Source organism: Schistocerca nitens, chromosome 7 (genome assembly GCF_023898315.1).
Source record: "Schistocerca nitens isolate TAMUIC-IGC-003100 chromosome 7, iqSchNite1.1, whole genome shotgun sequence".
NCBI lineage: Eukaryota > Metazoa > Arthropoda > Insecta > Orthoptera > Acrididae > Schistocerca > Schistocerca nitens.
The window spans coordinates 225,639,827-225,667,680 of record NC_064620.1 but is presented as its reverse complement, the minus strand read 5'-3'; the positions used below and the strand labels follow the sequence as shown (position 1 = coordinate 225,667,680).

General features: G+C 43.7%; 1 protein-coding gene across 1 annotated transcript in view; it reads left to right on the top strand.

Annotated features, from left to right (window-relative positions):
• Positions 1–205: 205 nt before the first annotated feature.
• LOC126194819 (ATP-binding cassette subfamily G member 4-like) overlaps positions 206–27,854 on the top strand; it is a 328,478-nt gene continuing 300,829 nt past the window's right edge. The window contains exon 1 of the mRNA XM_049933146.1: positions 206–1,135. Within this exon, the coding sequence (XP_049789103.1) occupies positions 994–1,135 (142 nt within the window). The 5' untranslated portion in view covers positions 206–993. The remainder of the gene's footprint in view (positions 1,136–27,854) is intronic.

Here is a 27,854-nt window from a genome sequence, read left to right as displayed (position 1 = left end):
CGCGTACGCGGACCCGGCCAGCACGTTGATGGCCGTGCGTCACCAGAGTTGGCCCGGGTCCGCGAGTAGCCGCCAGGTGAGGCGCCGCAGAAGAGCGGCACGCGCGTGCACCCACTCCCCCCCCCTCCTCCGCCCCTCCCCTCCTCCTCCAGAGGGTCTGCGGCTGCAGCGGCCGCGAGGCTGCGCCCTCCAGTCGGCGTGTGGAGCGCATCGCGTGCGCCCGTCCAACACAGCTGCCAGCCGCACCGGCGCTACCACGAACCCGGGACCCGCACGCCGCAGTCGGCGATTTACCGTACCCACAAGCTGCAAGCTATCGAAACTGGACTTTTTGCAAGATCACTAAACTGTAGCAAACTTGGTTGTATTAGTATTGAGGAACTGCCAGGAAGTAGTAAGCACATGCGTCGTAGTATAACAGAGTTGCCTCTATTTTAATTCAGTGTGTAACTGTTTCCCCTATACATCCTACAGCAAACTCTCTATATCGGCTTGTCAACCTTCGTGTGAAACGAGATAAAAATTTGTAAATTGCCTTTAAAGACCTTCGCCCCTTGTCTATGAAGGCTTATAAAGTACGACTCACTGTACCGAAGAAATTACCCTCTACCGTAGTAAATGGAAATTTGAGGTAGCTACTTTGCAGCCCTAGCTCCCTATAGAGTACAACTGTTAGACCTTCGACGGTGTTTCTTAGAGACAGCGGCAGACAGTCCCCCCTACAGGAGGAACGGCACCGTTGACCACTGAGCGTGCAGTTCAGACCCTGCCTACCGTAACGGGCAGCGCCCTCCGGTTCACTTCTTGCGCTAGGTTCCCACTGCGAAGCTCCGTAGGCACAGCAGACTGCTTCGCAACCTCCTGCCGAATTCACCGCTGCTGCGAGCGAGGCATGCAGTAGCTGCGTCTGTGCCGGGTGCGCGTGTGTCAGTCAGAGGCGCAGCAGGAAGAAGAAGGGTTGGGACTTGCAGGAGTTGAGCGCGGACTGCCAGCATGGTGGTGACGCAGGACGGGAAGCTGCCGCCGCTCCTGGTGCGCAAGGAGAGCCGCTTCACGCGCATGGCGAAGCGGCCGCGCGTCGACATCGAGTTCCACGATCTGTGCTTCTCCGTGCGCAGCGCGGGCGTCCGCTCCGGTGAGTAGCGAGTAGCGGCCGGCTCTGTCACGCAGCGCCGCTTCCGGCGCGTAGCACAGCAGCTACGCCCACGCAGCACGGCTTTCTGTTTAAAACTCCCGACGCAAACAGAGGGCTGTTATAAGTCACGAGGGACATCCCGTAAAATAACGCCCACTAATTTTTTCATACTTATACTTTCTTATAATGTCTCTCTACAGTCCTTCAATATAGTCTCTGCTTCTCTATGACTCCCAATGTCTCGAAATCTCTATTATTCCATCCAGAACACCACTTTTTTTCATCTACATCTACATCCATACTCCGCAAGCCACCTGACGGTGTATGGCGGAGGTACTCAAAGCACCTCTCTCGGTTCTCACTTCTATTCCAGTCTCGTATTGTTCGTGGAAAGAAAGATTGTCGGTATGGCTCTGTGTGGGCTCTAATCTTCATCTTCATCTACATCTACATCTACATCTACATGATTACTCTGCAATTCACATTTAAGTGCTTGGCAGAGGGTTCATCGAACCACAATCATACTATCTCTCTACCATTCCACTCCCGAACAGCGCGCTGGAAAAACGAACTCCTAAACCTTTCTGTTCGAGCTCTGATTTATCTTATTTTATTTTGATGATCATTCCTACCTATGTAACTTGCGCTCAACAAAATATCTTCGCATTCGGAAGAGAAAGTTGGTGACTGAAATTTCGTAAATAGATCTCGCCGCGACGAAAAACGTCTTTGCTTTAATGACTGCCATCTCAACTCGCGTATCATATCTGCCACACTCTCTCCCCTATAACGTGATAATAAAAAACGAGCTGCCCTTTTTTGCACCCTCTCGATGTCCTCCGTCAATCCCACCTTGTAAGGATCCCACACCGCGCAGCAATATTCCAACAGAGGACGAACGAGTATAGTATAAGCTGTCTCTTTAGTGGACTTGTTGCATCTTCTAAGTGTCCTGCCAATGAAACGCAACCTTTGGCTCGCCTTCCCCACAATATTATCTATGTGGTCTTTCCAACTGAAGTTGTTCGTAATTTTAACACCCAGGTACTTAGTTGAATTGACAGCCTTGAGAATTGTACTATTTATCGAGTAATCGAATTCCAACGGATTTCTTTTGGAACTCATGTGGATCACCTCACACTTTTCGTTATTTAGCGTCAACTGCCACCTGCCACACCATACAGCAATCTTTTCTAAATCGCTTTGCAACTGATACGGGTCTTCGGATGACCTCACTAGACGGTGAATTACAGCATCATCTGCGAACAACCTAAGAGAACTAAAATCTCTCTGGTTTGTTCTCGTGGTCTCTTCGCGAGATATAGTAGGAGGGAGCAATATAATGCTTGACTCCTCGGTGAAGGTATATTCTCGAAACTTCAACAAAAGCCCGTACCGAGCTACTGAGCGTCTCTCCTGCAAAGTCTTCCACTGCAGTTTATCTATCATCTCCGCAACGCGATTACTAAATGATCCTGTAACGAAGCGCGCTGCTCTCCGTTGGATCTTCTTTATCTCTTCTATCAACCCAGTCTGGTACGGATCCCACACTGGTGAGCAATATTCAAGCGTGGGCGAACAAGTGTATTGTAACCTACTTCCTTTGTTTTCGGATTGCATTTCCTTAGGATTCTTCCAATGAAACTCAGTCTGGCATCTGCTTTACCGACTATCGACTTTATATGATCATTCCATTTTAAATCACTCCTAATGCCTATTCCCAGATAATTTATGGAATTAACTGCTTCCAGTTGCTGACCTGCTATATTGTAGCTAAATGATAAAGGATCTTTCTTTCTATGTATTCGCAGCACATTACACTTGTCTACATTGAGATTCAATTGCCATTCCCTGCACAATGCGTCAATTCGTTGCAGATCCTCCTGCATTTCAGTACAATTTTCCATTGTTACAACCTCTCGATATACCACAGCATCTTCCGCAAAAAGCCTCAGTGAACTTCCGATGTTATCCACAAGGTCATTTATGTATATTGTGAATAGCAACGGTCCTACGACACTCCCCTGCGCGTGATGACTGGGTGTTGTGTGATGTCCTTAGGTTAGTTAGGTTTAAGTAGTTCTAAGTTCTAGGGGACTGATGACCATAGATGTTAAGTCCCATAGTGCTCAGAGCCATTTTTGAACTCCCCTGCGGCACACCTGAAATCACTCTTACTTCGGAAGACTCCTCTCCATTGAGAATGACATGCTGCGTTCTGTTATCTAGGAACTCTTCAATCCAATCACACAATTGGTCTTATAGTCCATATGCTCATACTTTGTTCATTAAACGACTGTGGAGAACTGTATCGAACGCCTTGCGGAAGTCAAGAAACACGGCATCTACCTGTGAACCCGTGTCTATGGCCCTCTGAGTCTCGTGGACGAATAGCGCGAGCTGTGTTTCACACGATTGTCTTTTTCGAAACCCATGCTGATTCCTACAAAGCAGATTTCTAGTCTCCAGAAAAGTCATTATACTCGAACATAATACGTGTTCCAAAATTCTGAATTCTGTTGAATTGCTCGGGTAAATGTAGTACAAAGCTCTTCCAGAGATAGATACGACGTCCACACATAGGTTTTTCAACTTCGGGAACAAATCGAAGTCTAGTGTGCTCTTTTCTGTGCTGTAGGAAGGATGCGGCAACACTTCCCATTCTTATTCGCGCAGTTTTTGGGCTACGACATTGCTGAGATGCGGCCAATCATTATCGTGGAGAATACCGCAGCCTCCAGCAACTGAGGTCGCGTTTTGTGTACTTTTCTGCTTACATTTTGCATGAAGTTACGATAATACGCTGCTGCGACACTAGTTCCACACGGGACTCTATTTGTCATGACGATCCCTTGGTGATCATAAGCACCATCATTTGCTTGAGCTTTGACTGTGCGCATCTCCACTCATTGGACTGTGATCTCAAACCCGATTGAAAGTCTCTAATCCACGTTTCATCAGAAGTGACAATTCGACGCTACAAACCTTGAACTGCAGTGTCGAATCGTTGAGTAACGTTGCAGTGTGCAGACGTTTCCCCTTCCCTCCGGCACTCAAAGAATGTTGGAACCATCTTGCAGAAATTTCTCTCTTCCTCAAATCATTTGTCAGAATACGGAATACTGACGTTGGAGGAATTCCCGTGACTTCAGAGTTCCTCACAAGTCGCACAGCGTACATCTCCAAGAGCAACAGCCACGAGTTTCACACATCATCTGTTGATGTTTTTGGCCTTGCAGGAATTGGATTATCGGCTATGCTCGTTCGACCACCGCGAAAACAATTAACCCAACGTGAAACTGCACTACGGTCCACCGTAAACTCACCACAAACTTCGCTTAATGCATTGTGGATTTCTGTCGGGTTTTTGATGCGTAAGATTTTGATCTTGTACGACCTCTGATCTTCAACAGTCACAGTACCCGAGACCTACTCTTCAACTTTATGTTATAGAACAAAACGAAAAACCAAAGAAACACGCGCTTCTTCCTCAATCTCGCAACTACATCTGACGTAATTTTCATTGTTGTTGCGTCAAACAATTCACAGTAGTACCAACCTGTGTATTATTTATGATATGTCCCTCGTAAACATGTGTATCTGCGTATCTGTCTGCGGCATCGCAGCCCCAAACGAAAGGTTCTTTGTTAATCCAGTTTTTTTTTTAAATTCGAAAACTGGTTTAATCGGGATGGTTCTTAGCTATGCTCCAAAAATGTCTGTTCCACCTTTTAAATTTCATCAGCGAAATTAAGTAAAAAAGTTTTCCGCCAGCGCTCTCTCTTCTTATACCCTACGTAATATGGAAGACCTACATCAAGTGACGTAGTAGAGCTTAAAAACATCTAAAATTCAAATGTAAGTCCGCGAGAACATATGTTTATTTTTTACGCTTGAGCAATATATATATATATATATATATATATATATATATATATATATATATATATATATATTGAAGTCGCCCGTTTCAGCTCGTACAAAAGAGAAAAAAGGACAATGTGACTCCAAGATCAACATATGCTCTCGCAGACTTCTTTGTAGTTCTTTTTGAGGTCTACAATTCAGTACTGATTTTGCCCTGATAGTTTAGGTAACCTATTACAGGAGAACGCAATGGCAGCCTACTTTCTTCCGACTTTATTTAGAATTATCGCCACTGCTTATTGCTTGTTGCCTAACTTGCCGGCCGCGGTGGACGAGCGATTCTAGGCGCTTCAGTCGGGAACCATGCAACTGCTACGGTCGCAGGTTCGAATCCTGCCTCGGGCATGGATGTGTGTGATGTCCTTAGGTTAGTTAGGTTTAAGTAGTTCTAAGTTCTAGGGGACTGATGACCACAGCAGTTGAGTCCCATAGTGCTCAGAGCCATTTGAACCATTTTTTTTGCTACGGTCGCAGGTTCGAATCCTGCCTCGGGAATGGATGTGTGTGATGTCCTTAGGTTACTTAGGTTTAAGTAGTTCTAAGTTCTAGGGGACTGATGACCTCAGATGTTAAGTCCCATAGTGCTCAGAGCCATTTGAACCATTTTGTTACCTAAATTATCTAAATATATACCAAAACATAGTCAATTAATATGTGTGTGAATTAAAGAAAGAAACACGTAAATCGCGTAAGTGAGAAAGAACGGACGTCATAATTTCGTGTTTCCCCCCCAAAGTATTTGTGTATGAGCACAGTGTGTCGATCGTACCGTGTCTACAAGTAACATATAAAGTTTAAAAAGCATGAAATAAAACTCAAATTAAAAATTGAAGAAAACCCCGACACAAGAAACATCTAAAAATTTAAAAAAGGATATGTATTGCCCCTTTAAGTTTAATATAATTAGTGATATTTTGATTCAAGCGTCGTCGCGTCAAGGGACCGCTAAGTAAATGAAATAAAAACATAATGCATCTCAAAATCATAAAGTATGAAATTTAAACACAAGTAAGATACACAGGTAACGTGCGTAAATATCGCAACAACAATATCAAATCGTTGAGTCTAAGTCATAATTAATTTGCTACGAAAAATTCGCAATACAGACACAACCATCAACGACGCCCTCCCTCAGGCGATTGTCCGTTCGGGTCACCACACTTGGGTCACCTCACGCCCCGCGCACCGAACACAGCGCGCCGCGCGACTCGCACTCACGTTTTAACGAAGCTATCATCAGATCACTGCAGGACGTAGGATCGTAAGGTAGATTAATGCATGAAACGCCCTTTTTTCACATGATATCTTGCGAACCATGTATGAAGGGTATCAGACGGATGCCATATTCCTTGACTTCCGGAAAGCGTTTGACTCGGTGCCCCACTGCAGACTCCTAACTAAGGTACGAGCATATGGGATTGGTTCCCAAGTATGTGAGTGGATCGAAGACTTCTTAAGTAATAGAACCCAGTACGTTGTCCTCGATGGTGAGTGTTCATCGGAGGTGAGGATATCATCTGGAGTGCCCCAGGGAAGTGTAGTAGGTCCGCTGTTGTTTTCTATCTACATAAATGATCTTTTGGATAGGGTGGATAGCAATGGGCGGCTGTTTGCTGACGATGCTGTGGTGTGCGGGAAGGTGTCGTCGTTGAGTGACTGTAGGAGGATACAAGGTGACTTGGACAGGATTTGTGATTGGTGTAAAGAATGGCAGCTAACTCTAAATATAGATAAATGTAAATTAATGCAGATGAATAGGAAAAAGAATCCTGTAATGTTTGAATACTCCATTGGTAGTGTAGCGCTTGACACAGTCACGTCGATTAAATATTTGGGTGTAACATTGCAGAGCGATATGAAGTGGGACAAGCATGTAATGGCAGTTGTGGGGAGGGCAGATAGTAGTCTTCATTGGTAGAATTTTGGGAAGATGTGGTTCATCTGTAAAGGAGACCGCTTATAAAACACTAATACGACCTATTCTTGAGTACTGCTCGAGCGTTTGGGATCCTTATCAGCTCGGATTGAGGGAGGACATAGAAGCAATTCAGAGGCGGGCTGCTAGATTTGTTACTGGTAGGTTTGATCATCACGCGAGTGTTACGGAAATGCTTCAGGAACTCGGGTGGGAGTCTCTAGAGGAAAGGAGGCGTTCTTTTCGTGAATCGCTACTGAGGAAATTTAGAGAACCAGCATTTGTGGCTGACTGCAGTACAATTTTACTGCCGCCAACTTATATTTCGCGGAAAGACTACAAAGATAAGATAAGAGAGATTAGGGCTCGTACAGAGGCATATGGGCAGTCATTTTTCCCTCGTTCTGTTCGGGAGTGGAACAGGGAGAGAAGATGCTAGTTGTGGTACGAGGTACCCTCCGCCACGTACCGTATGGTGGATTGCGGAGTATGTATGTAGATGTAGAAACTAAATTCGTACGTAATTATATTAAATAAGATAGAGAATAAAGACGTAAATCTATTCTTCAACAATGTTAGGCTAATTAAAGTCGCATTAATTCTCATATGTTAAACAATAAGTACTAGTAACATCGCTAGCTATTTTGAGGTGTGGTTGCGGGACGCGTAGGACTGGAAGAGATAACGCAAAACAGAAGAGCCTTATAACTAGCAATAATGAAAATATGCCGCTGTAGAAACGATAGCTGCTTTCTATGTCATTTATATCCGCATCTCGTGGTCTTGCGGTAGCGTTCTCGCTTCCCGCGCACGGGGTCACGGGTTCGATTCCCGGCGGGGCCAGCGATTTTCTCTGCCTCGTGATGACTGGGTGTTTTGTGTCTTTCACCATCATTTCATCCCCATTGACACGCAAATCGCCGAAACGGCGTCAACTCGAAAGACTTGTACCAGGCGAACGGTCTACCCGAGGGGAGGCCCTAGCCACACGGCATTTCCATTTTATGTCATTTATTTTGTTTTGAGTGACTTCGTGCAGTGCCCTTCACGACTTGGACCGGAAATGTGAGGCAAAATTAAATTGTGGTTTATCTTGTGCAAGGATGAATGACGCAGACATTACTGTCAGTGGTGTTGTGCAACAGCTGAGACCGCTGATATTGAGCAAATATCGATAATAAGCGTGGTTGTTGAAGAGTACTTTCTCTTATATATTTTATTTTGACTTGAAAATTGATCTGTGATATTTACGACTGTTAAGAATGAAAAAAAAAATTGCGTGAAGTTGTGTATTTACAAGTCGAAGCATAGAGAAGTCACACTTCAAAAACGATGCAACTGAGAATTTAAAAAAAAAATGAAACTATAAATAAAAGTTACTTGAAAATGATTTTAAAGAAAAAAGGTTCCTCTTCGAGCTGTTAATTCAATCAGACCAATGTGCAATGTTGACTCCCGTCATTGTCTAGTGGCAACTGACCGCATAAGTTATTGAAATTCTCATATCATAAAATGATACGCCTAATTAAAATACGGCACAATCGCAGTTCGTTTCGTAAGAATGCGGGTTCTTTGTGATAAATAAGAAAAAGTTTAACGATAGCGCACGACTGGTACACCAAAGTATTTTGCCAATAAACAACCCGGTCCCAATTTTTAAAACGGTCGATAAACGAAATGATTTTTTTTAATAGACGTTTTCGAACTGAGATTCAGATGCCATTACTATTAACGCAAGATTTTTTTATACTACACTTACATATGAACAGTCGGGCACTAACAGAAAGAAGAAGACAGCATAGTTAATAAAACAAACGATTGGCGCTTAAGAAAAGAAATTAATTAAACACGATGAAATATTTGAGACAATTTTGTGACTCAATACTAAGTCTTCCCAACACAGTGGCTTATTGACGCTGAATTCTCTTTCTACATACAGTTTAATTCGCATCATTTGTCTTGGATGAAGACAATCTGGACTTTTATAACTGCGTAGGCTTCCGCGGCCAGAGTCAGTCGACATAAAAGTGTTCTGGGTATGGTACCGCGTCATAATGTAAAAAACTACTGCTGCTAGAGAAAAACCAACGTTTCGGCCACCGTTGCAGCGGCCTTCTTCTGGGTCTACACGTTTTTCTCCTATTTCAAATTCTGTTTAGAATCTGATAGGGCTCTCATCGGGCCCTAAATCTTCTATGTCACGTCTGGCGTATCTGCAGCGGTAACTAAGCCTTTTCACTAGTTTTCAATTCTAGAAAACTTTCTCTCACAATTAGTTTTATACTGTCAATATTTTAATGTTACATCTGCGATTTATGAATCAGCAACTTGATGCTACTACGGCTCAGTTCCAAATATGCTCACACTGCGGTTGGCTCTCTGAGCCTGTTCAAACGACGAGCTGCTATGTAATGTATTCAAGATTATAGGAAAGCAGATTCATATGGCATGACTGCGCCCTTCAAGAGAGTTATTGAGCCGCCCGTTTGCGAGTTCTTTCAACTCGACGCCTCTTCGACGAATTACGTGCCCCTAATCTAACCTACCTTACCAGGGAATTAGTTTAACGTGCAATACGAGCCACGTATTGTTCCCGGCATATCTTCACATCATTGGAAGATGAAGGCCAGCGCAAAGACAGACTTAAAAATTCGATCCCCCGACCTCGCGGTCTCCAGACTCACACTTTACCACTAGACCCCCAAGCCGCACTATGAACGTATAGTTGTGTGTAGAAGTTAGTTTGATTTTTTATTTAGTTTCCTAATGGATTACTGTCTCCCTTTTCCTTCTTTTTAAACACATCATCTCATGGTGACTATGTAATAAGTCGAAACTTGCAATTATACTATTCGTGTGATCTCAGATGGAATTCTTTAAAATTAATAAACTATCATTAAAGATCCCTTGAACAAAGTCTAATGAATTTACAAATGCATTTACTTGCGTCAACTCAAAAGACTTGCACCAGGCGGCCGGTCTACCCGACGGGAGGCCCTAGCCGCACGGCATTTCATTTCTTTTTGTTTTATGGTGCTCTCTCGTTATGTTTCTTATACTCCAACAAATAATGCAGGATGTCATCTTCAACAGTAAAGTAATTATGAGAGATAATTAACATCAACAGATGTTTCACTTTGTTGGCAACCGTCTAGACTTCTATTAAGCTTCTAATGGGGACAATTTCTTGCCGCTTAACACCCGAATTGAGAAACAATTGGGTATGAGGTAAGCGCTGTTGGCTAGCACAGTCCCAAATTCATTTGAAGTTAGTGTCTTTGTTACATGATGATCATTCTTCTTGTACCTTAAAAGCAAGCCGTCGGTAGTAATCTCAGTGTGAGACAGGTATTACGGTAGGTGCGAGTTGTTGCACCTGCTTGGCAACACGGCCAGCGCTTTCATTGCCTCTTATGCCTAGCCGACCGGAGTGGCCGAACGGTTCTAGGCGCTTCAGTCTGGAACCGCGTGACCGCTACGGTCGCAGGTTCGAATCCTGCCTCGGGCATGGATGTGTGTGATGTCCTTAGGTTAGTTAGGTTTAAGTAGTTCTAAGTTCTAGGGGACTGATGACCTCAGAAGTTAAGTCCCATAGTGCTCAGAGCCATTTGAACCATTTTTTTCTTATGCCTACGTGATCCGGTATTCAGCACCACTCCCTTTTGTACTCTGAAAACCACCTTACGGTGAGTGGCAGAAGGTACTTTTACTACCATCGGTACGTCCTTTCCCTCTCCATACGCGAATGTTCGTGGAAAGACCGAGTCTCGATAAATTTTCATATGACCTTTAATGTCTCTGATTTCGTCCACGTGATCGCTTCACGAGACTTACACAGAAGGACGTAATGTGTCGCCCGCCTGTTCCCGGAGCGCAAGCTCTCTGAATGCCAACAGGGAACCTCTGCGGGATGTACGTCGCCTCTGTTGAAGCGTCTGCCACTGGACTTTGTTCTACTCGCGCCGCCTAAACGATCCCGTGAGGAAACTCGCCGTTCTTCGCCTGATCTCTTTCTGTGCTATTAACCCATCCTGCCAAGGATCACAGACTTATGAGCAATCCATGCTAATATTATAAACGCGAAAGTAACTCTATCTGCTACGTTTTCGTGACCAAACGTATGAAGTGATTTGATGAAATTTGATACGGGAATAGATTGAAATCTGACGAAGAACACGGACTACTTTAGAAACTAAATAAATAAATAAATAGGCCCATAAGACGGTGAAGTAGAGAATGGAACCATTATTTTTACATCAGTGGACGTAAACCATGTTTAAAAAATTCGGATAAGTACTAATAGGACTTGCGCACTTTGGGTTTCGTACAATCTTCGTTATGGGGTTGGGCTGATTTGTGGGAAGAGACCAAACAGCGAGGTCATCCGTCTCATAGGATTAGGGAAGGATGGGGAAGGAAGTCGGTCGAGCCCTGTCAGAGGAACCATCCCGGCATTTACCTGAAGCAATTTATGGAAATCACAGAAAACCTAAATCAGGATGGCCGGACGCGAGACTGAACCGTCGTCCTCCCCAATGCGAGTCCAGTGTGCTAGCCACTGCGCCACCTCGCTCGGTCTTTATTATGTATACAGATAGGTCATCCATCCCGGGAATCCAGAATGTCAACGACTTTTGCCGGTTATTGATGTCGATACTGGCTAGTTAAAGGTCCTGGGAATTCCAAGACTTTCGAAAATGCTTTAATTTTAAGTTCTAAGTGTGCATTTTGTATAATTTCGCATTTTTACTGTAATTTTTCATTTATTTTATTAATTATAGGGTTATATTAACATGATATGCTAGCTATCAACTGGATTTATGTCGCATAGTTTGATGCTCGCAAACTCACGCATTAAAACCCATAGGGTGCTTGCCATCCACCTGGAATCATGAAATTTGGCAAGACGCAATGTGCCACTGTACAAGTGAACGAAAAAAATCAGAAAATTGTTAATTACACCGCTAATGTGCCTTAGTGTATGACATAAATACGAATTTGTTACGTTTACCTGATCCTGAGAAAAAGACGTCTTAACAGACGGACAGACAGTCAGATAACAAATGACAAAACATTTATGTCATGTGATATAATTACAAATTAACAATTTTAGGACAACAAAGTGATCCTTTAAGTGTTCCGATTCTAAAGAACGAGACACAGAATCATAAAATTATTAAATTTGTTGTATTATAATTATCACAGCATAGAAGTAATAGATGGACACATGAGGGCAGCTGACGTTATTGAATGTACAAATATTATAAAATTTGTGCTGTACCGAACTAGAAATTATTTATTTTCTTTCTTCGTTAGTTTAAAAGATATTTAATAATTTTGAAAAGTCTATATTGTAGAATATTGCCTGTAGATAGTATTAATGACGCTGAACAAGTCACTTCATACCCTATAGCCTTTCTTAACACTTTGAAATTCTCATGAGTGCCATCTCAAAAAAAGGTTGAAGGTTGGTGTTCCGGTCTTCTTCATGCGAAATGTTGACGCTATCAGACTGTGTAACTGTTCGCACTTACAAATTACATACTTGGGCTGATATATTATTAGGGCTACTATAGTTGTGGCATAGCTAAAGGGAAAAGATTTTTGATTCAAATTATACCGAAAGATTTGCTTTCAATTTGAAAGATAGCAGTACCTTCTAAAAATTGCTTTTGGAATAAAACAAAATGGCAAACACTCAAAGTTACCAGTGTGCAATTAGAAAAACCATGTGTTTCTCATGGATAATCCTATATTGTATGCTCCTGTGTATCGAACCCACAAAATCTTTGGGTACTTGCAAAAGAAAGCAAGACCAAAAACGTTGTGTACAGAATTGTGGCAAGATCATGCAGTGGTCTTTAACAAAGAAAACGTGTCGTTTGTAATATTTTTTAACTAAGAATCGACGTACGCCAAAAAGACACACATTCATTACGTATCTACACTGCTGGCCACCCTGAAGGAAGCATCCGAATCAAGTGAAATTTAGACCATGGGTTTGCAGCGATGAGATATGCAACTGATTAGAATTTCAGCGCAGACGCACATCACGCGCACCCGTGGCGCCACCTCATAGCGCCATTTAAGGCTTGGCGATTTCGACGAGTGTACGTTCGGCACGTGTGTTTACCTTGTGGTTTTTTCACAAGACGATCAGTTATGCCTCGTAGACAACAGCGAACATCTTTTGATCAAGTATCCGAGTTCGACAGAGGAAGGATAGTGGCTTACCGAGGTTGTGGATTATCATACAGAGAAATCGCTAGTCGTGTTGGACGAAACCAAACAACTGTAATGCGGATATGTGACTGTTGGATGCAGGAGGGTACGACGGACCGACGTGGTCGATCGCATTCACCTCGGTGCACCACTGCACGTGCTGGTAGGCAAATTGTGCACATGGCAGTGACGGATCGCTCAGTGACATCCCGAACCATAGCACAGCACATTGCCTCTGTAACGCATCATCCAGTGTCTGCGCGTACCATTCGACGCCGTTTACAGCAGAGTGGTCTGTCCGCAAGACGTCCATTGCTTCGTCTGCCATTGACGCAGAACCACAGACGTCTCCGTCGCCAATGGTGTGATGACAGACGGATGTGGACGGCAGAATGGAATGACGTTGTCTTTACTGACGAGGCACGCTTCTGTCTGCAGCACCACGATGGTCGGATTCGAGTGTGGAGACACCGTGGAGACAGGATGCTGGACAGCTGCATTATGCACCGCCACACTGGTCTTGCACCGGGTATTATGGTATGGGGCGGTATTGGATATTACTCTCGCACGCCTCTAGTACGCATTGCCGGTACTTTAAATAGCCGGCGCTACATATCCGAGGTGCTGGAGCCAGTTGTCCTTCCTTACCTTCAGGGCTCGGCCACAGCCATATTTCAACAGGATAATGCGCGACCACACGTGGCACGCATTGTCCAAAGGTTCTTCGTCAATAACCAGATTGAATTGCTTCCCTGGCCGGCTCGCTCTCCGGATCTTTCGCCGATAGAAAACATGTGGTCCATGGTTGCTCAACGAGTGACCCAGATTACATCCCCAGCTGCCACACCAGATGATCTTTGGCAACGTGTGGAAGCTGCTTGGGCTGCTGTACCCCAGGAACACATCCAACGTCTCTTTGACTCAATGCCGAGACGTGTGGCAGCGGTGATCTCCAACAATGGCGGCTACTCTGGTTACTGATTCTGGCAGGAACCACATGTCACAGACGTCTGTAAACGTAATCATTTGATACTTGGTCAACATGTTATCTACAAAATAAATCTTGTTGTGCTACCTCTTGTCTTTCTTGGTGTTGCATTTACGGTGGCCAGCAGTGTATATAACGGCATTACATACGTTTATAGTACAAACATTTACATCCACATCACTATACACACATCTATTTATAAATAACTAGCTCACTAACTCACCGTCCCTCATCATAACAAAAGTACTGATATGGGAGCGCAGTCGCGGATAACATCTAGTACTCAATAATTTTTTTATATCAGGTAGCGTGATCTCTCTCCGACAATGGAACGCGAGCACACCAAATTAGGGCCTGACATGAATATGATAGCATTCTGTTTCAGACAGTGCTCAATAGGCGATGCTCTTAACATATTAATTATCTTTGACTATTTCAGATAAACTGCGTAACACGTTTGCACAGCTGCAAAACTTCCAGCGTGAGAGGAGAAACAAAATACATATCTCGTTATGCTATAAATTATTTCGTCTTCCAATCTGATAACGACCTCCAGTATATAAAATGATGTCTATCAAAAAGAAAGAAAAGCTTGACGCGAGAAATACGTTTACCTTATTGCTCATTGAGCGTAATACCTGGCTATTGACACTAAATAATGGAAAGTGTGAGGTCATCAAAATGAGTGCGAAAAGAAATCCGTTATACGTCGGCTGCACGGTAAGTCAGTGTAATCTAAAGGCCATACATTCAACTAAATATCTAGGAATTACAATTAGGAACATTTTAAATTGGAAAGAACACACAGAAAATGTTGTGGGGAGGAAACCAAAGACTGCGTTTTATTGGCAGAACACTTAGAAAATGTAACAGGTCTACTAAAGAGACTGCCTACACTACGCTTGTCCGTCCTCTTTTGGAGTACTGCTGCGCAATCTGGGATCCATACCAGATCGGATTAACAGAGTACATCGAGAAAGTCCAAAGAAGAGCAGCACGTTTTGTATTATCGCGAAATAGGGAAGAGAGTGTCACTGACATGATACAGGGTTTGAGGTGGACACCATTAAAACGAAGGCGTTTTCCGTTGCGGCGGAATCTTCTCACGAAATTTCAATCACCAATTTTCTCATCTGAATGCGAAAATATTTTGTTGACGCTAGCCTACATAGGAGAAATTATCATCATAGTAAAATAAGGGAAATCAGAGATCGTACGGAAAGATATGGGTGTTAGTTTTTTCCGCGCACACTGTTCGAGAGTGGAATAATCGAGAATTATTGTGAAGGTGCTTCGATGAACCCTCTGCCAGACACTTAAGTGTGATTTGCAGAGTATCCATGTGGATGTAGGTGTAGATACGTGGTGTCTTTATCCCACGGAAAACACTTCAAATGGCTCTTTCAATGATCTTCACATAAATACCTTCTTTTTGTTCGGAATTCCCAAAAGTAAAGATGGTTTCGCCATCACAAAGTTAGGAATTCTCCGAATTTCACTGAAAGCATAGCTGTTACAGTAATAATGACTGGAAGTCCCACAGGAAAGATCTAGTACCACACTGGAAAATTTTTGTGACACCAGCATGCTTGATTGCAGCGATTTAGAGCAGACTAATGTGCCTGAAGTTTGGTGCAACGTTTGTATTATTTATGGAGAACACTTGAGGAAATTGTTCACACCTCTAGTGCAGCATTTAGCTTGTAATACTGACAGGGCTGCGCTTAACTCAAAGCCTATTCTCCCATTCCTTAGCACAGATTTAACACACAATAACGTCTCATTTTGGTACAGTATCCTAAGGTTTTAATATTTCAACAATAACAACAATAAATTTCCTCCACGCGTGCGGGATTTCAACCAGCATTCACAGAGCTACCATAACTGAATTACCGCGATAAGGTAGCGCGGTGCATTAATTGGATACATGGTGAAAGAAATGTGTTGGTCATAACTAACATTTTATTGACGTGTGTGTTTAATTGTTATTCAAACGAAGGAAGGAGGGAAGATTAGCGTTTAACGCCTCTTAGACGACGAGCTCATTGGTGCCGGACTGGGGCAGGAAGCCGGCCGTGGCTTTTAGAGGAACCATCCCGGCATTTTAGTTTAAGCGAGTTAAAAGATTCTTGTTAAACTTAAACTGTATAGCCAGTCGGTAATTTGAACCTCCGACCACACGCATACGAGTCCAGTGTGCTAATCAATACGCCGTCTCGCTCGGTTTGCTGTTAGAGAGAATTACGAGGCGTGTTTTTTTTTAAGTAAGTACCGTTTTGAAATTAAAAAAGGACGTGCTAAGATATCTCAATAATTTTATTTTTGCATGAAAACCTGTACCTTAATCTACTTTTCTACATAATTTCGGCCAATATTGAGGCACTTGTCATAACATTGTACCAGTTTTTGAATGCCCTCCTCATAGAAGTCTGCCGACTGACTTGTTAACCACTGCATCACCACTGTTTTGACTTCGTCATCGTCTTGAAGACGCTGACCGCCCAGGTGTTTCTTCAAGTGCAGGAACAGATGGTAGTCACTGGGCGCAAGATCGGGGCTGTACGGAGGATGATCTAGAGTTTCCCATCGAAATGATGTGATCAGATCTTTGGTCTGATTCGCCACATGCGGACGGGCATTGCCTTGCAGCAAAACTATGCCCTTTCTCAACTTCCATGGAGTGTTGCTTTGATTCTGGTGTGACGTAGGCCACCCATGTTTCATCGCCCGTAAAAGTTTGGCTTAAGAAATCATCACCGTCGTTGTGGAACGGCTCAAGGAAAGTCAATGCACTGTCTAAACGTTTGGTTTTGTGCACATCCGTCAACATTTTCGGTACCCAACGTGCGCACAATTTTCGGTAATTCAAGTGCTCGGTCACAGTGCCATACAAAACACTACGAGTAACGCTAGGAAAGTCATCCCGCAAGGAGGAAATCGTAAAGCGTCTGTTTTCTCTCACCTTATTGTCCACTTCCTGCACCAAACTTTCGTTAACGACCGAAGGACGCCCACTCCGTTGTTCATCATCCACATTTGTGCGGCCATCTTTAAATGCTCTCACCCACTTTCTTACCATTCCATCACTAATAATGTTTTCTCCGTAAACTGCACAGATCTCACGATGAATATCGATCGCTTTTAGGCCTTTAGCACTAAGAAATCTTATAACAGCCCGTACTTCACAGTCGGCGGGACTCACGATTATCGGAGGCATCTTAAACACTCAGTACACATCGTAAACAAGGAAGAATCAGACTGTAATGACGTCAGTGCGTATATTAAGATACAGGCTTTCATATAAAAATAAAATTATTGAGATATCTTAGCACGTCTTTTTTTAATTTCAAAACGGTGCTTACTTTAAAAAAAACACGCCTCGTAATCCATTCTTGGTGCTTCATTGGGCTTTCTAATCACTGAACACAAATGTAAAAGGCGTTACTTTACGTAGAAAGGGAAATATGGCCTCTAGGAATTTTTAGAAAATCAAATGAAGACTGTTCTCTATGAGTAGCACGTAACTGCAGACACAGAAAAAGTAACAAATGTAAACTTAGAGGTACTGTCGAGCAGATACTTAGGCAGTGAGGACTGTAACAGCCACGCGCACTCCTTGTGTTTACCTTTCTAAGATTTTATGACGGCTGTAAAGCGGAGCCGGTTGAAATAAACTGTGACCAGGACTGTGAATTCTATAGTTTATTTAACTTCTACATCTACACAACGTCTTTGGTCCGCAGGCCACCTTACGATATGTGGCGGAAGGTAGTTGATGTACCAATATCACTTCTCACTTTTCAAGTTCCTTCCAGTCGCGTATGATTCACAGGAAGAACGATTGCCGGTAAGCCTCCGTGTGGGCTAGAATTTTATCTTCATGGACTTTTCACGACCTATACATAGGATGAAGCAATATATTGGTTGACTCTTCTAATCTTTAACAAGAGACCATAACGTGACGCAGAACGCGTTGCATCTACCACTTGAGTTGGCAGAGCATCCCCGTGACGCTTTCGCGCTTACTAAATCAACCTGTAACGAAACGCGCTGCTCTTCTTTGGATCTTCTCCATTTCCTCTGTCAGTTCTGCCTGGTATGATTCCCATACTGAAGAACAGTATTCAACTACTGGTCGAACGAGGGTTTTGTAAGACACATTCTTTGTTGATGGACAACATTTCCTGAAAATTCTTCTATTGAATCTCAGTCTGGCATCTGCCTCACCGCGATTAATTTTATGTGATCGTTCCAGTGCAAATCTCTCCGTACACGTATTTTATGGGAGTAACTGTTTCCAGTGCTTGTTCTGCAACTTTGTAATCGTACAATAAAGCGCCTTTCGTCTATGTATTTGCAACACGTCATTTGTTTATCAAGATCAATTGCCACTCTCTGTATCAAACCTCAGAGCTGCGCAGATCTTCCTGAATTTGCTACAATTTTCTACTTTTACGTCTGAAGACACCTCTCCGTCCAGAAAGACGTGCTGTGTTCTGTTTGTTAGAAACTCTTCAGTTCTGTCACACAGTTATAATGTTATTCCAAGCGCTGGATTTTCTTCATTAGGCGACAGTGCGAAACTGCGCCGAATACCTTTCGGAAGTCAAGGGACAAGGTATATACCTGGGTGCCTGTACCTACTGCCTTCTGTGTCTCATGGACGAAGAGAGCGAGCTACGTTTCACACCATCACTGTTTTCGGAACTCACGTGGATTCCTACAGAAGAGGTTTTCGGTCTCCAGAAGTGTCATAATACGCGAGCATAACGCATGTTCCAAAATTCTACAACAGACTTACATCAGAGATAGACACCTACAGTTTTCCGCGTCTATTGGACATCCCTTCTTTCCGACCTGTTCTTTTTAAATTTTTGTTTTATTTCACTTTTTAGATGAGGAAGGAGGGGAAATGTGGAATAAAACTGCTTTCCAAAAAACGCCAGAAGGCCACTGAGATGGAATGAGCAAATATGCTGTGCAGTAACATCTCGGAATTGATCCCGCTATGGTGGCAGTCTCACTACTTTAAGACGATACCAAATTCTTTATCCGCGAGTTGTTTTTGTTCAGTCTTTAGGGGTAGTTTTCCGTTGTTATTAATTCCAAACGGCTGCAAGACGACTACCAGTTGTTCATTAATTAAAACAGGAAACTACGATGCACGTAAACAGCATAGACGTTATGAGCGACCACTGTTTTGACCTCCCCTCACGGACGGACGATATGACTGGCAAAGAGTTCCGCGTCGCCCGCCGGGAATACAGTAAGCATGTTTTCGACCTTCCCTCCCTAAGGTCACCGCCAGAGCCTAACGGAGTTCCGTCTGTCTCTGCACACGGCCCGCGCTCCAGGCACTTTCTTCAACCTTAGCACGTGATTACAGTTTCACGATTCATCATCGTCTAAAAGTTTCGTCTTGCTGGTTCTTCTCTGACTCCTACTTTTTCTGTCAATTGACTGCGATAACGACGTTTCATTCTATTAATCACAGATTGTACTAGTTGCCCAGGTCTGAATCATCAGTTTGTACCTAGAATCTTTATCTCGAAATGTTATATATGAGCTTTCACGACAAAGTGTCAAAACAGTTTTGTTTGCTCCCTCCTATGGCGGGAAACGACGCCCTTTTCGCATTATTTTCTATCGCACAGGCAGGTAATCAGAGGTAAGAGACAGGGAGCGAAAAATTATTTGCAACTTGTACAGAAACCAAACTGCATTCGCCACGTAGTCTGAGGCGCCTTGTCACGGTCCGCGCGGCTCCCTCCGTCGGAGGTTCGAGTCCTCCCTCGGGGATGGGTATGTGTGTTGTCCTTAGTGTAAGTTAGTTCAAGTTAGGTTAAGTACCGCGTAAGCTTAGGGACCGATGGCCTCAGCAGTTTGGTCCCATAAGACCTTACCATAAATTTCCAATTTTCCAAACTGCATTCGCAAGAGTCGAAGGACAGGACAGGGAAGCTGTGATTGCGAAGGGAGTGAGCCATGTTTGTAGTATGTATCCGATGTTTTCAGTCTGTGCGATTGACAAGCAGTAAAGGAAACGAAGGTGAAATGTGGAAAGGAATGTTCAGTGATAGGAAAAGAAACTTTGAGGTTTGTCGATGACATTGTATGAAGGGCGATAAATAACCTTCCGTTGGAGGGCGTTGATGCAATGTATGTAGAACGTAGCGGGACTCCGATGCGGGTATACAAGCATCGACACGTAGGGAAGGTATAAGTGGGGCATTCGTGTCGGTGCGGTAAATGCGGAAACGTGGACTACGGCGACGTTAAGGCGTGACGGAAGGCAATTTTTATCCCTATTCTGCCAATGCTATTTTACCCTTTGAAGAGGTACACTTTTCAAAAGAACTATAAGCGATAAAACAATGAAATTTTTACTGTATATATATATATATAAAATATATGCCTCAATTTACAAGTTAAATGAACATATTACTCTTCTGGTGCAAACCTAGGTTTCTAGCATTTGCGGACTTAGAGAAAGCTTTTGACAATGTTGACTGGAATACTCTCTTTCAAATTCTAAAGGTGGCAGGGGTAAAATACAGGGAGCGAAAGGCTATTTACAATTTTTACAGAAACCAGATGGCAGATATAAGAGTCGAGGGACATGAAAGGAAGGCAGTGGTTGGGAAGGGAGGGAGACAGGGTTCTAGCCTCTCCCGATGTTATTCAATCTGTATATTGAGCAAGCAGTAAAGGAAACAAAAGAAAAGTTCGGAGTAGGTATTGAAATCCATGGAGAAGAAATAAAAACTTTGAGGTTCGCCGATGACATTGTAATTCTGTCAGACAGCAAAGGACCTGCAAGACCAGTTGAACGGAATGGACAGTGTCTTGAAAGGAGCGTATAAGATGAACATCAACAAAAGCAAAACTAGGATGATGGAATGTAGTCGAATTAAGTCGGGTGATGTTGAGGGTATTAGATTAGGAAATGAGACACTTAAAGTAGTGAAGGAGTTTTGCTATTTGGGGAGCAAAATAACTGATGATGGTCGAAGTAGAGAGTACATAAATTGTAGACTGGCAATGGCAAGGAAAGCGTTTCTGATTTGTTAACATCGAGTATAGATTTAAATGTCAGGAAGTCGTTTCTGATAGTATTTGTGTGGAGTGTAACCATGTATGGAAGTGAAACATGGGCGATAAATAGTTGGACAAGAAGAGAACAGAAGCTTTCGAAATGTGGTGCTACAGAAGAATGCTGAAGATTAGATGGATAAATCACATAACTAATGAGGAGGCATTGAATATAATTGGGGAGAAGAGGAGTTTGTGCACAACTTGACTAGAAGAAGGGATCGGTTGGTAGTACATGTTTTGAGGCATCGAGGGATCACCAATTTAGTATTGGAGGTCAGCGTGAAGGGTAAAAATCGTAGAGGGAGACTAAGAGATGAATACACTAAGGAGATTCAGAAGGATGTAGGTTGCAGTAGGTACTGGGAGATGAATGAGCTTGCACAGGATAGAGTAGCATGGAGAGCTGCATCAAACCAGTCTCAGGACTGAAGACCACAACAACAACAACAACACCTCTTATGGTTTTGAAGAAAAAAAAATTCTTTCACTAGTAAAATTTAAGTTTTTTTGTACATTAATTATTATAAAACAGTTTCTGATTGTTTGGTGGTTCTCAATTTACTTGTAATAACTTATTACCATCTGCAGTACAAATTGACCAAATTTCATGTTTCTAGCCACATTAGTTTATCAAATAATGCACCTGAAAGTAAAAAATAATGTAGTTTTGAGAAGAATCCATTTAAAGTTTAATATTGCAAAAATTTTGTGTTTTCCTATGAAGACATTTCTTCAACAAGGCGTCTTTACAAAGGTCTCTAAATGTGGGTTTAATTTCATTTCATTTAATTAAATGCTGTGCATTATCTCTGCACGCCCGGGTTCCCGGGTTCGATTCCCGGCGGGGTCAGGGATTTTCTCTGCCTCGTGATGACTGGGTGTTGTGTGATGTCCTTAGGTTAGTTAGGTTTAAGTAGTTCTAAGTTCTAGGGGACTGATGACCATAGATGTTAAGTCCCATAGCGCTCAGAGCCATTTGAACCATTATCTCTGCGAAAATAAAGGCGTGGCATTTTAATGCCAGATTGCACAGAGCGTCAGGAAAACCATCATATCTCACGAAAAAATTGTCTTATTTATATAAAACAAAAACTGTTTCACTCAGGAAAGACGAGGCATTTCAAATATGCTAAAATCTAAAAATCGAATTTTTGAAGCCCACTTGCCTCCCGCATACTTGCCGCAGTGGATACACCGGTTCCCGTGAGATCACCGAAGTTAAGCGCTGATGGGCGTGGTCGGCACTTGGATGGGTGACCATCCAGGCCGCCATACGCTGTTGCCATTTTTCGGGGTGCACACAGCCTCGTGATGCCAATTGAGGAGCAACTCGACCGAATAGTAGCGGCTTCGGTCAAGAATACCATCTTACGACCGGGAGAGCGGTGTGCTGACTCCACGCCCCTCCTATCCGCATCCTCAACCGAGGATGACACGGCGGTCGGATGGTCCCAGTAGGCCACTGGTGGCCTGAAGACGGAGTACTTGCCTTCCGTCTCCCCTTAACACCAAATGCCTCCAAACAGAACGAATGTGCTGTTAATCTTTTTTTGGCTGTCGAAGGACAGACGTCCACCGGAGAATGGAGACTGTGTATGGGGCAGCATGTCTGTCGAAAGCCACCGTTGTAGAACGCTGCGCCAAGTTCCGCGCTGGTAGCGATCGGACACGAGACTCCGGTCCGTCTGGGAGACCAGCCTCAACTGGGAGACTCGAGTGGCAGACACTCCTCATCTCTACCCATGCGATTATCACTCCCTCAGTTAAGTAAGGAAGGCTTTGAAAGATCGATAATTCCTGTCGGACGAGGATGTGCACGCAGCAGTTAAGGACTTCTTCACGCAGCAGGACACGATGGTTTACCAGACGGGTATCTTAAACCTGCTACGTCGGTGTCGGTGGAATAATTGTCTCACTGCCATTCCGGAGTGTACGGCCCTCGAACGGAAAATTTTTGATCGCCCGTTATAATTCTTCAGGGATAGCAAAGGACTTGAATGAACAGTTGAACGGAATGGAGAGTGTTTCGTAAGATGAATATGATCAAATATATAACAAGGATAATGGAATATAGAGGAATTAAATCGAGAGTTCCTGAGGCAATTCGAATATAAAATGTGATACAAAAAGTAGAAGGTGAGTTTTTCTGTTTTGGAAATAAAATAGCTGACAACGACCGAAGCAGATTAGATATAACACTAGGATTGGCAATAGCAAGGTAAGTACATATGAAAGACAGAAATTTGTTAACATACAACATAAATTTAAGTGTTAGGAAGTTTTTTCTGAAGGTATTTGCCCGGAGTGTAATCTGTTTTCGTCCCCGGTCATATCTATGGGTGAAACAGCTGCATTCCACCGCGGTATGATCGTGAGACGAGTCATCCGTTTCTATATTTGCTGGAATGCGCTATGGAAAGGCCCACGAATGAAAACAGCTGTCAATTGACTGAAAAAAGTCACAGTATATCTGACCTGCTCAGGACAAACACGTTTGCGAAATAATAACAGCAGTAATCAATTTTAAGCCCGCCCGGTTAGCCGTGCTGTCTAACGCACGGCTTTCCGGACTGGGAAGGAGCGCCTGGTCCCCGGCAAGAATCCGCCCGGCGGACTTGTGTCGAGATCCGGTGGATGGTTTTTAGGCGGTCTTCCATCTGCCTCGGCGAATGCGTGCTGGTTCCCCTTATTCCGTCTCAGCTACACTATATCGGCGATTGCTGCGCAAACAAGTTCTCCACGTACGCGTACACCACCATTACTCTACCACGCAAACAACAATTTCGAACTATTCTGGCTGCACGGATCGACACATCGACAGCGAAACGGAACCTAGTTTTGTGGGGACTGATACATCGAGCGCGTAATCGAAACAAGCTTTAATCAAAATATACACGGGTATGCTGCCAGTCTATAGTGTCCAACGGACACAATATTTCGGAAATCATACATGTCGCCATCATCAGGTGAACTGACGGACTGAGCTCCTGTGAACGTGCCGGCATGGAGATCCGTACGCTATGGCTGCTCAGAGGGAACTGGGTTCGGTCGCGGCGGTGGCCGATTTAAATACCCTCCGCCCGCGGCGCGCTCCCTCCGCCGTCCGCGCCCCGCGCCACGGTCGCGGCTAACCTGATGATGGCGACATGTATGATCGCCGAAATATTGTGCCCGTCGGACACTATAGACCGGCAGCACACCCGTGGATATTTTGATTATCAAATACGCCGGGAGAAACTCAAGAATCGAAACAAGCTTTGTTTTGACCTCCGTCTTGACTAGTGCACAGTGGTATTATTAGTAACAAACAACGTATTGTAATTATTTTTCGAGTGTAAATTGCGAGCCAAAGCCGCACTTAAGCACTCATGTTATGAATTAAATCATGTGACACGGTACACTGTATTAGTTCTCTTATCTGATATAACAACAAGTGGGCTGTTGCTACTGGCAACCAAAAATTGACGAAAACGGCGTACTGACTATAATACTCGTGGGCTTTGAAACAGTGGACAACAAAAATACAGATAACTACAGTGATGGAAAAAGGAAAATACTCCAGAAGAAGACAGTCATTTGTGATGAAAATAGTGTGAGATAAATTGCCTGTATCTTTTTTGTGCTAGCAACAGAGCAACAAATGGTGTAAACGTTCCTCAGATACGACACAGTTCTGCTTATGTGGGCCACAGCACTTGTCAAGACAAAAAACTACGAGTATTTCACTGAGATCTATGTGGATATACTGTATATCAAATGTTTTTAGCCGGCCGGAGTAGCCGAGCGGTTCTAGGCGCTACAGTCTGGAATCGCGCAACCGCTACGGTCGCAGGTTCGAATCCTGCCGCCGGCCGAAGTGGCCGTGCGGTTAAAGGCGCTGCAGTCTGGAACCGCAAAACCGCTACGGTCGCAGGTTCGAATCCTGCCTCGGGCATGGCTGTTTGTGATGTCCTTAGGTTAGTTAGGTTTAACTAGTTCTAAGTTCTAGGGGACTAATGACCTCAGCAGTTGAGTCCCATAGTGCTCAGAGCCATTTGAACCATTTTTTTGAATCCTGCCTCGGGCATGGAAGTGTGTGATGCCTTAGGTTAGTTAGGTTTAAGTAGTTCTAAGTTCTAGGGGACTGATGACCTCAGAAGTTAAGTCCCATAGTGCTCAGAGCCATTAGAACCATTTGAAATGTTTTTATGCTGTCATTTTTGCCTGATGAAGAGATCATACCTCTAAACACGTTGCAATATTATATAATTTAAGCAAGGTGACAAAGAACTGTGAACAGTATTGGTCTCAAAAATCTGTTTGTAAATGATTTGGGATAACCACGAGAACCAAAATCAGTTTGGCCTGGTGGGGTTTAGAAAGTCCGTCCTACAGACTGCTAATCTGATCCCCTAACTACCGTGTCACCTCGCTTTCTGAGTGCACAACAAGGTCAGACAAACATACAATCTATGCAGGTAACTTGAGGCACAGAGTATCCTTCCGTCTTTAAAGAGGATAAGCGGTGCTGCCCGAGAGCACGAATCCCGCATTTACATGTGCCGCGCCTCCGACATTCGAGCTCACCCTAGCTGAGTTCCCGCGTCGCCCTGCGAATGTTTCCATTGGCCGGTGCGGCTTCGGTCGCGAGGACCGGTTTGAGCTGGGAACCGCCGCGACGGCTTTCTCTGCCCGCCTGCAGGAAGTCCACACACCGAGACTGCGTCACACACACACACACACACATACACATACACACCATACACCATACACGGAGCACCTAACCTGCCGCCGTGGCCATCTGGAGATTGTCGCGTCCCGCAGCGAGCAAACCTTGACCACGACCCTTCTCGCTGCAGACGTGTTGTCCCTCCACAGGCGCTTCATTTGGGTCTCGTGCGTATTCTGAGACTGAGACTGACCCAGTTACGATCTCCTGTGTCCTCCTCTGCAAGCTAATCAATTAATACAGCTATGTACTAGTGTAAAAATTAAAGTGGTTGTGGGTGAAATTGACGCCAAAACCACACACTGCCAGTCATTGGTTTTTGTGTCTGGTGCTACCCTTGGTTCCCCCTTTGTGTACTTTAGTGTTTGTGCTGTAGTAGCTGTTGTGGTTGCGGATATCTGAGTGAAATCGTCGCCACACCTACGTTGCAGCCATCAGGACATCTTCCGTCTCTTACGCATCAACATATTTTTCGAAGGAAAAAATTAGATATCGTTTTATAACACAATGTGGAACAGAGCAACTGACTTAAGCAGTAAGTGGGTCCGTTGAGCGCACTTGGCATGTCTTTAATCTACATTAATTATATTATATTTATAAAGATTTCCGGTACAGACAATTTTATAAGATAAAAATACTTCGATTTTTTCCTGTTGTAAAAAATCTTCAACCGAAGATCTTTGTTAATATAGTGTGATCTAATTAATTCGTAAAAAGGATGTGCATTAAAAATTTTCCAAGTGCCTTGAACGTACCCACTTATTGCTGGCTTAAGTAGACATCCAGTCAAAAAAAAAGTAGTGGTAGATATACATTTCATTCTTTGAAAGAATCAAGTACAACATTTAAATTTTATTATTACACAGTTGTAAAGATAATATCAGGCATATGGCGTCCATTTTTCTAAAAATCCTGCGTAAATCTAACTCGGAAGTTTCGTTAAAACTTTCCAACATACCTATGGGTTTATTCAAGACATCTTGATGAATGTTGTTTTCCAGATCAGTCAGTCCTAGGACGATCGTTATTGACAAGCGATTTTAGATAGTCCCCATAAAAACAGTTAAGGCTAAATGAGGCGACCGTGCTGACCAATGCAGATCGCACATCAGGGGTGTGAGGCGTCCTGGGAAGTTTTGCCTCGAAACAGTCATCGACTAACGCGCTGTGTGCTCCATGGCACCGTCCTGGAGGAACCATACATCTCCCACATCCGTCTCGTTGATGCCGGAAGAAAAAATCCCGAATCGCGTAGGCATAACGGTCAGAAGTCATCTAAACTGTCCGTTCGTCTTCTTCTTCATTAAAAAAAAAATAAATTAAATTCGTCTGTACTGTTGACCGCATGGTCAATAGATCAAGTTGTCCGGTGTTTTGGCCAGCGTCGCCTCATGGCTTTGTGGGCTGACAGTCGCTTTAGCACAAACCCCTGAGGAAGGCCTTTTGCAACACTGACCGAAACGTCGGACAGTTTTATCTATTGACAATACGGACAACAGCCCAGAAGAATTTTATCCACAGTGACAACGGCCGCGGAAGCCTCTTGTTGAAGTTGTCTGGGATTGTCAAGGCACCAATAACGCATGTTATACTTATTCGCAAATCCTTAAATATAGAAATGAGCCTCATGACTGAAGGAAACAAGTGTGTCTTCAGGCATTCCAGGAAGTGCCTCACATGCTTTTCCTCGAGCAACAAAACCGCGTGCATTAAGTTCCTGCACCACAGCCAATCTGTAGGGATGAAATTTTAGTACTTCATGAAGGACGGAACGAGCAAATATCACAACAGCAGCTTCATGTTTGCGGGTAGGGGGCTGGGAGGATCGCAAAACAGAAAGCCTTGCCGTGTCAGTGTTGTGGGG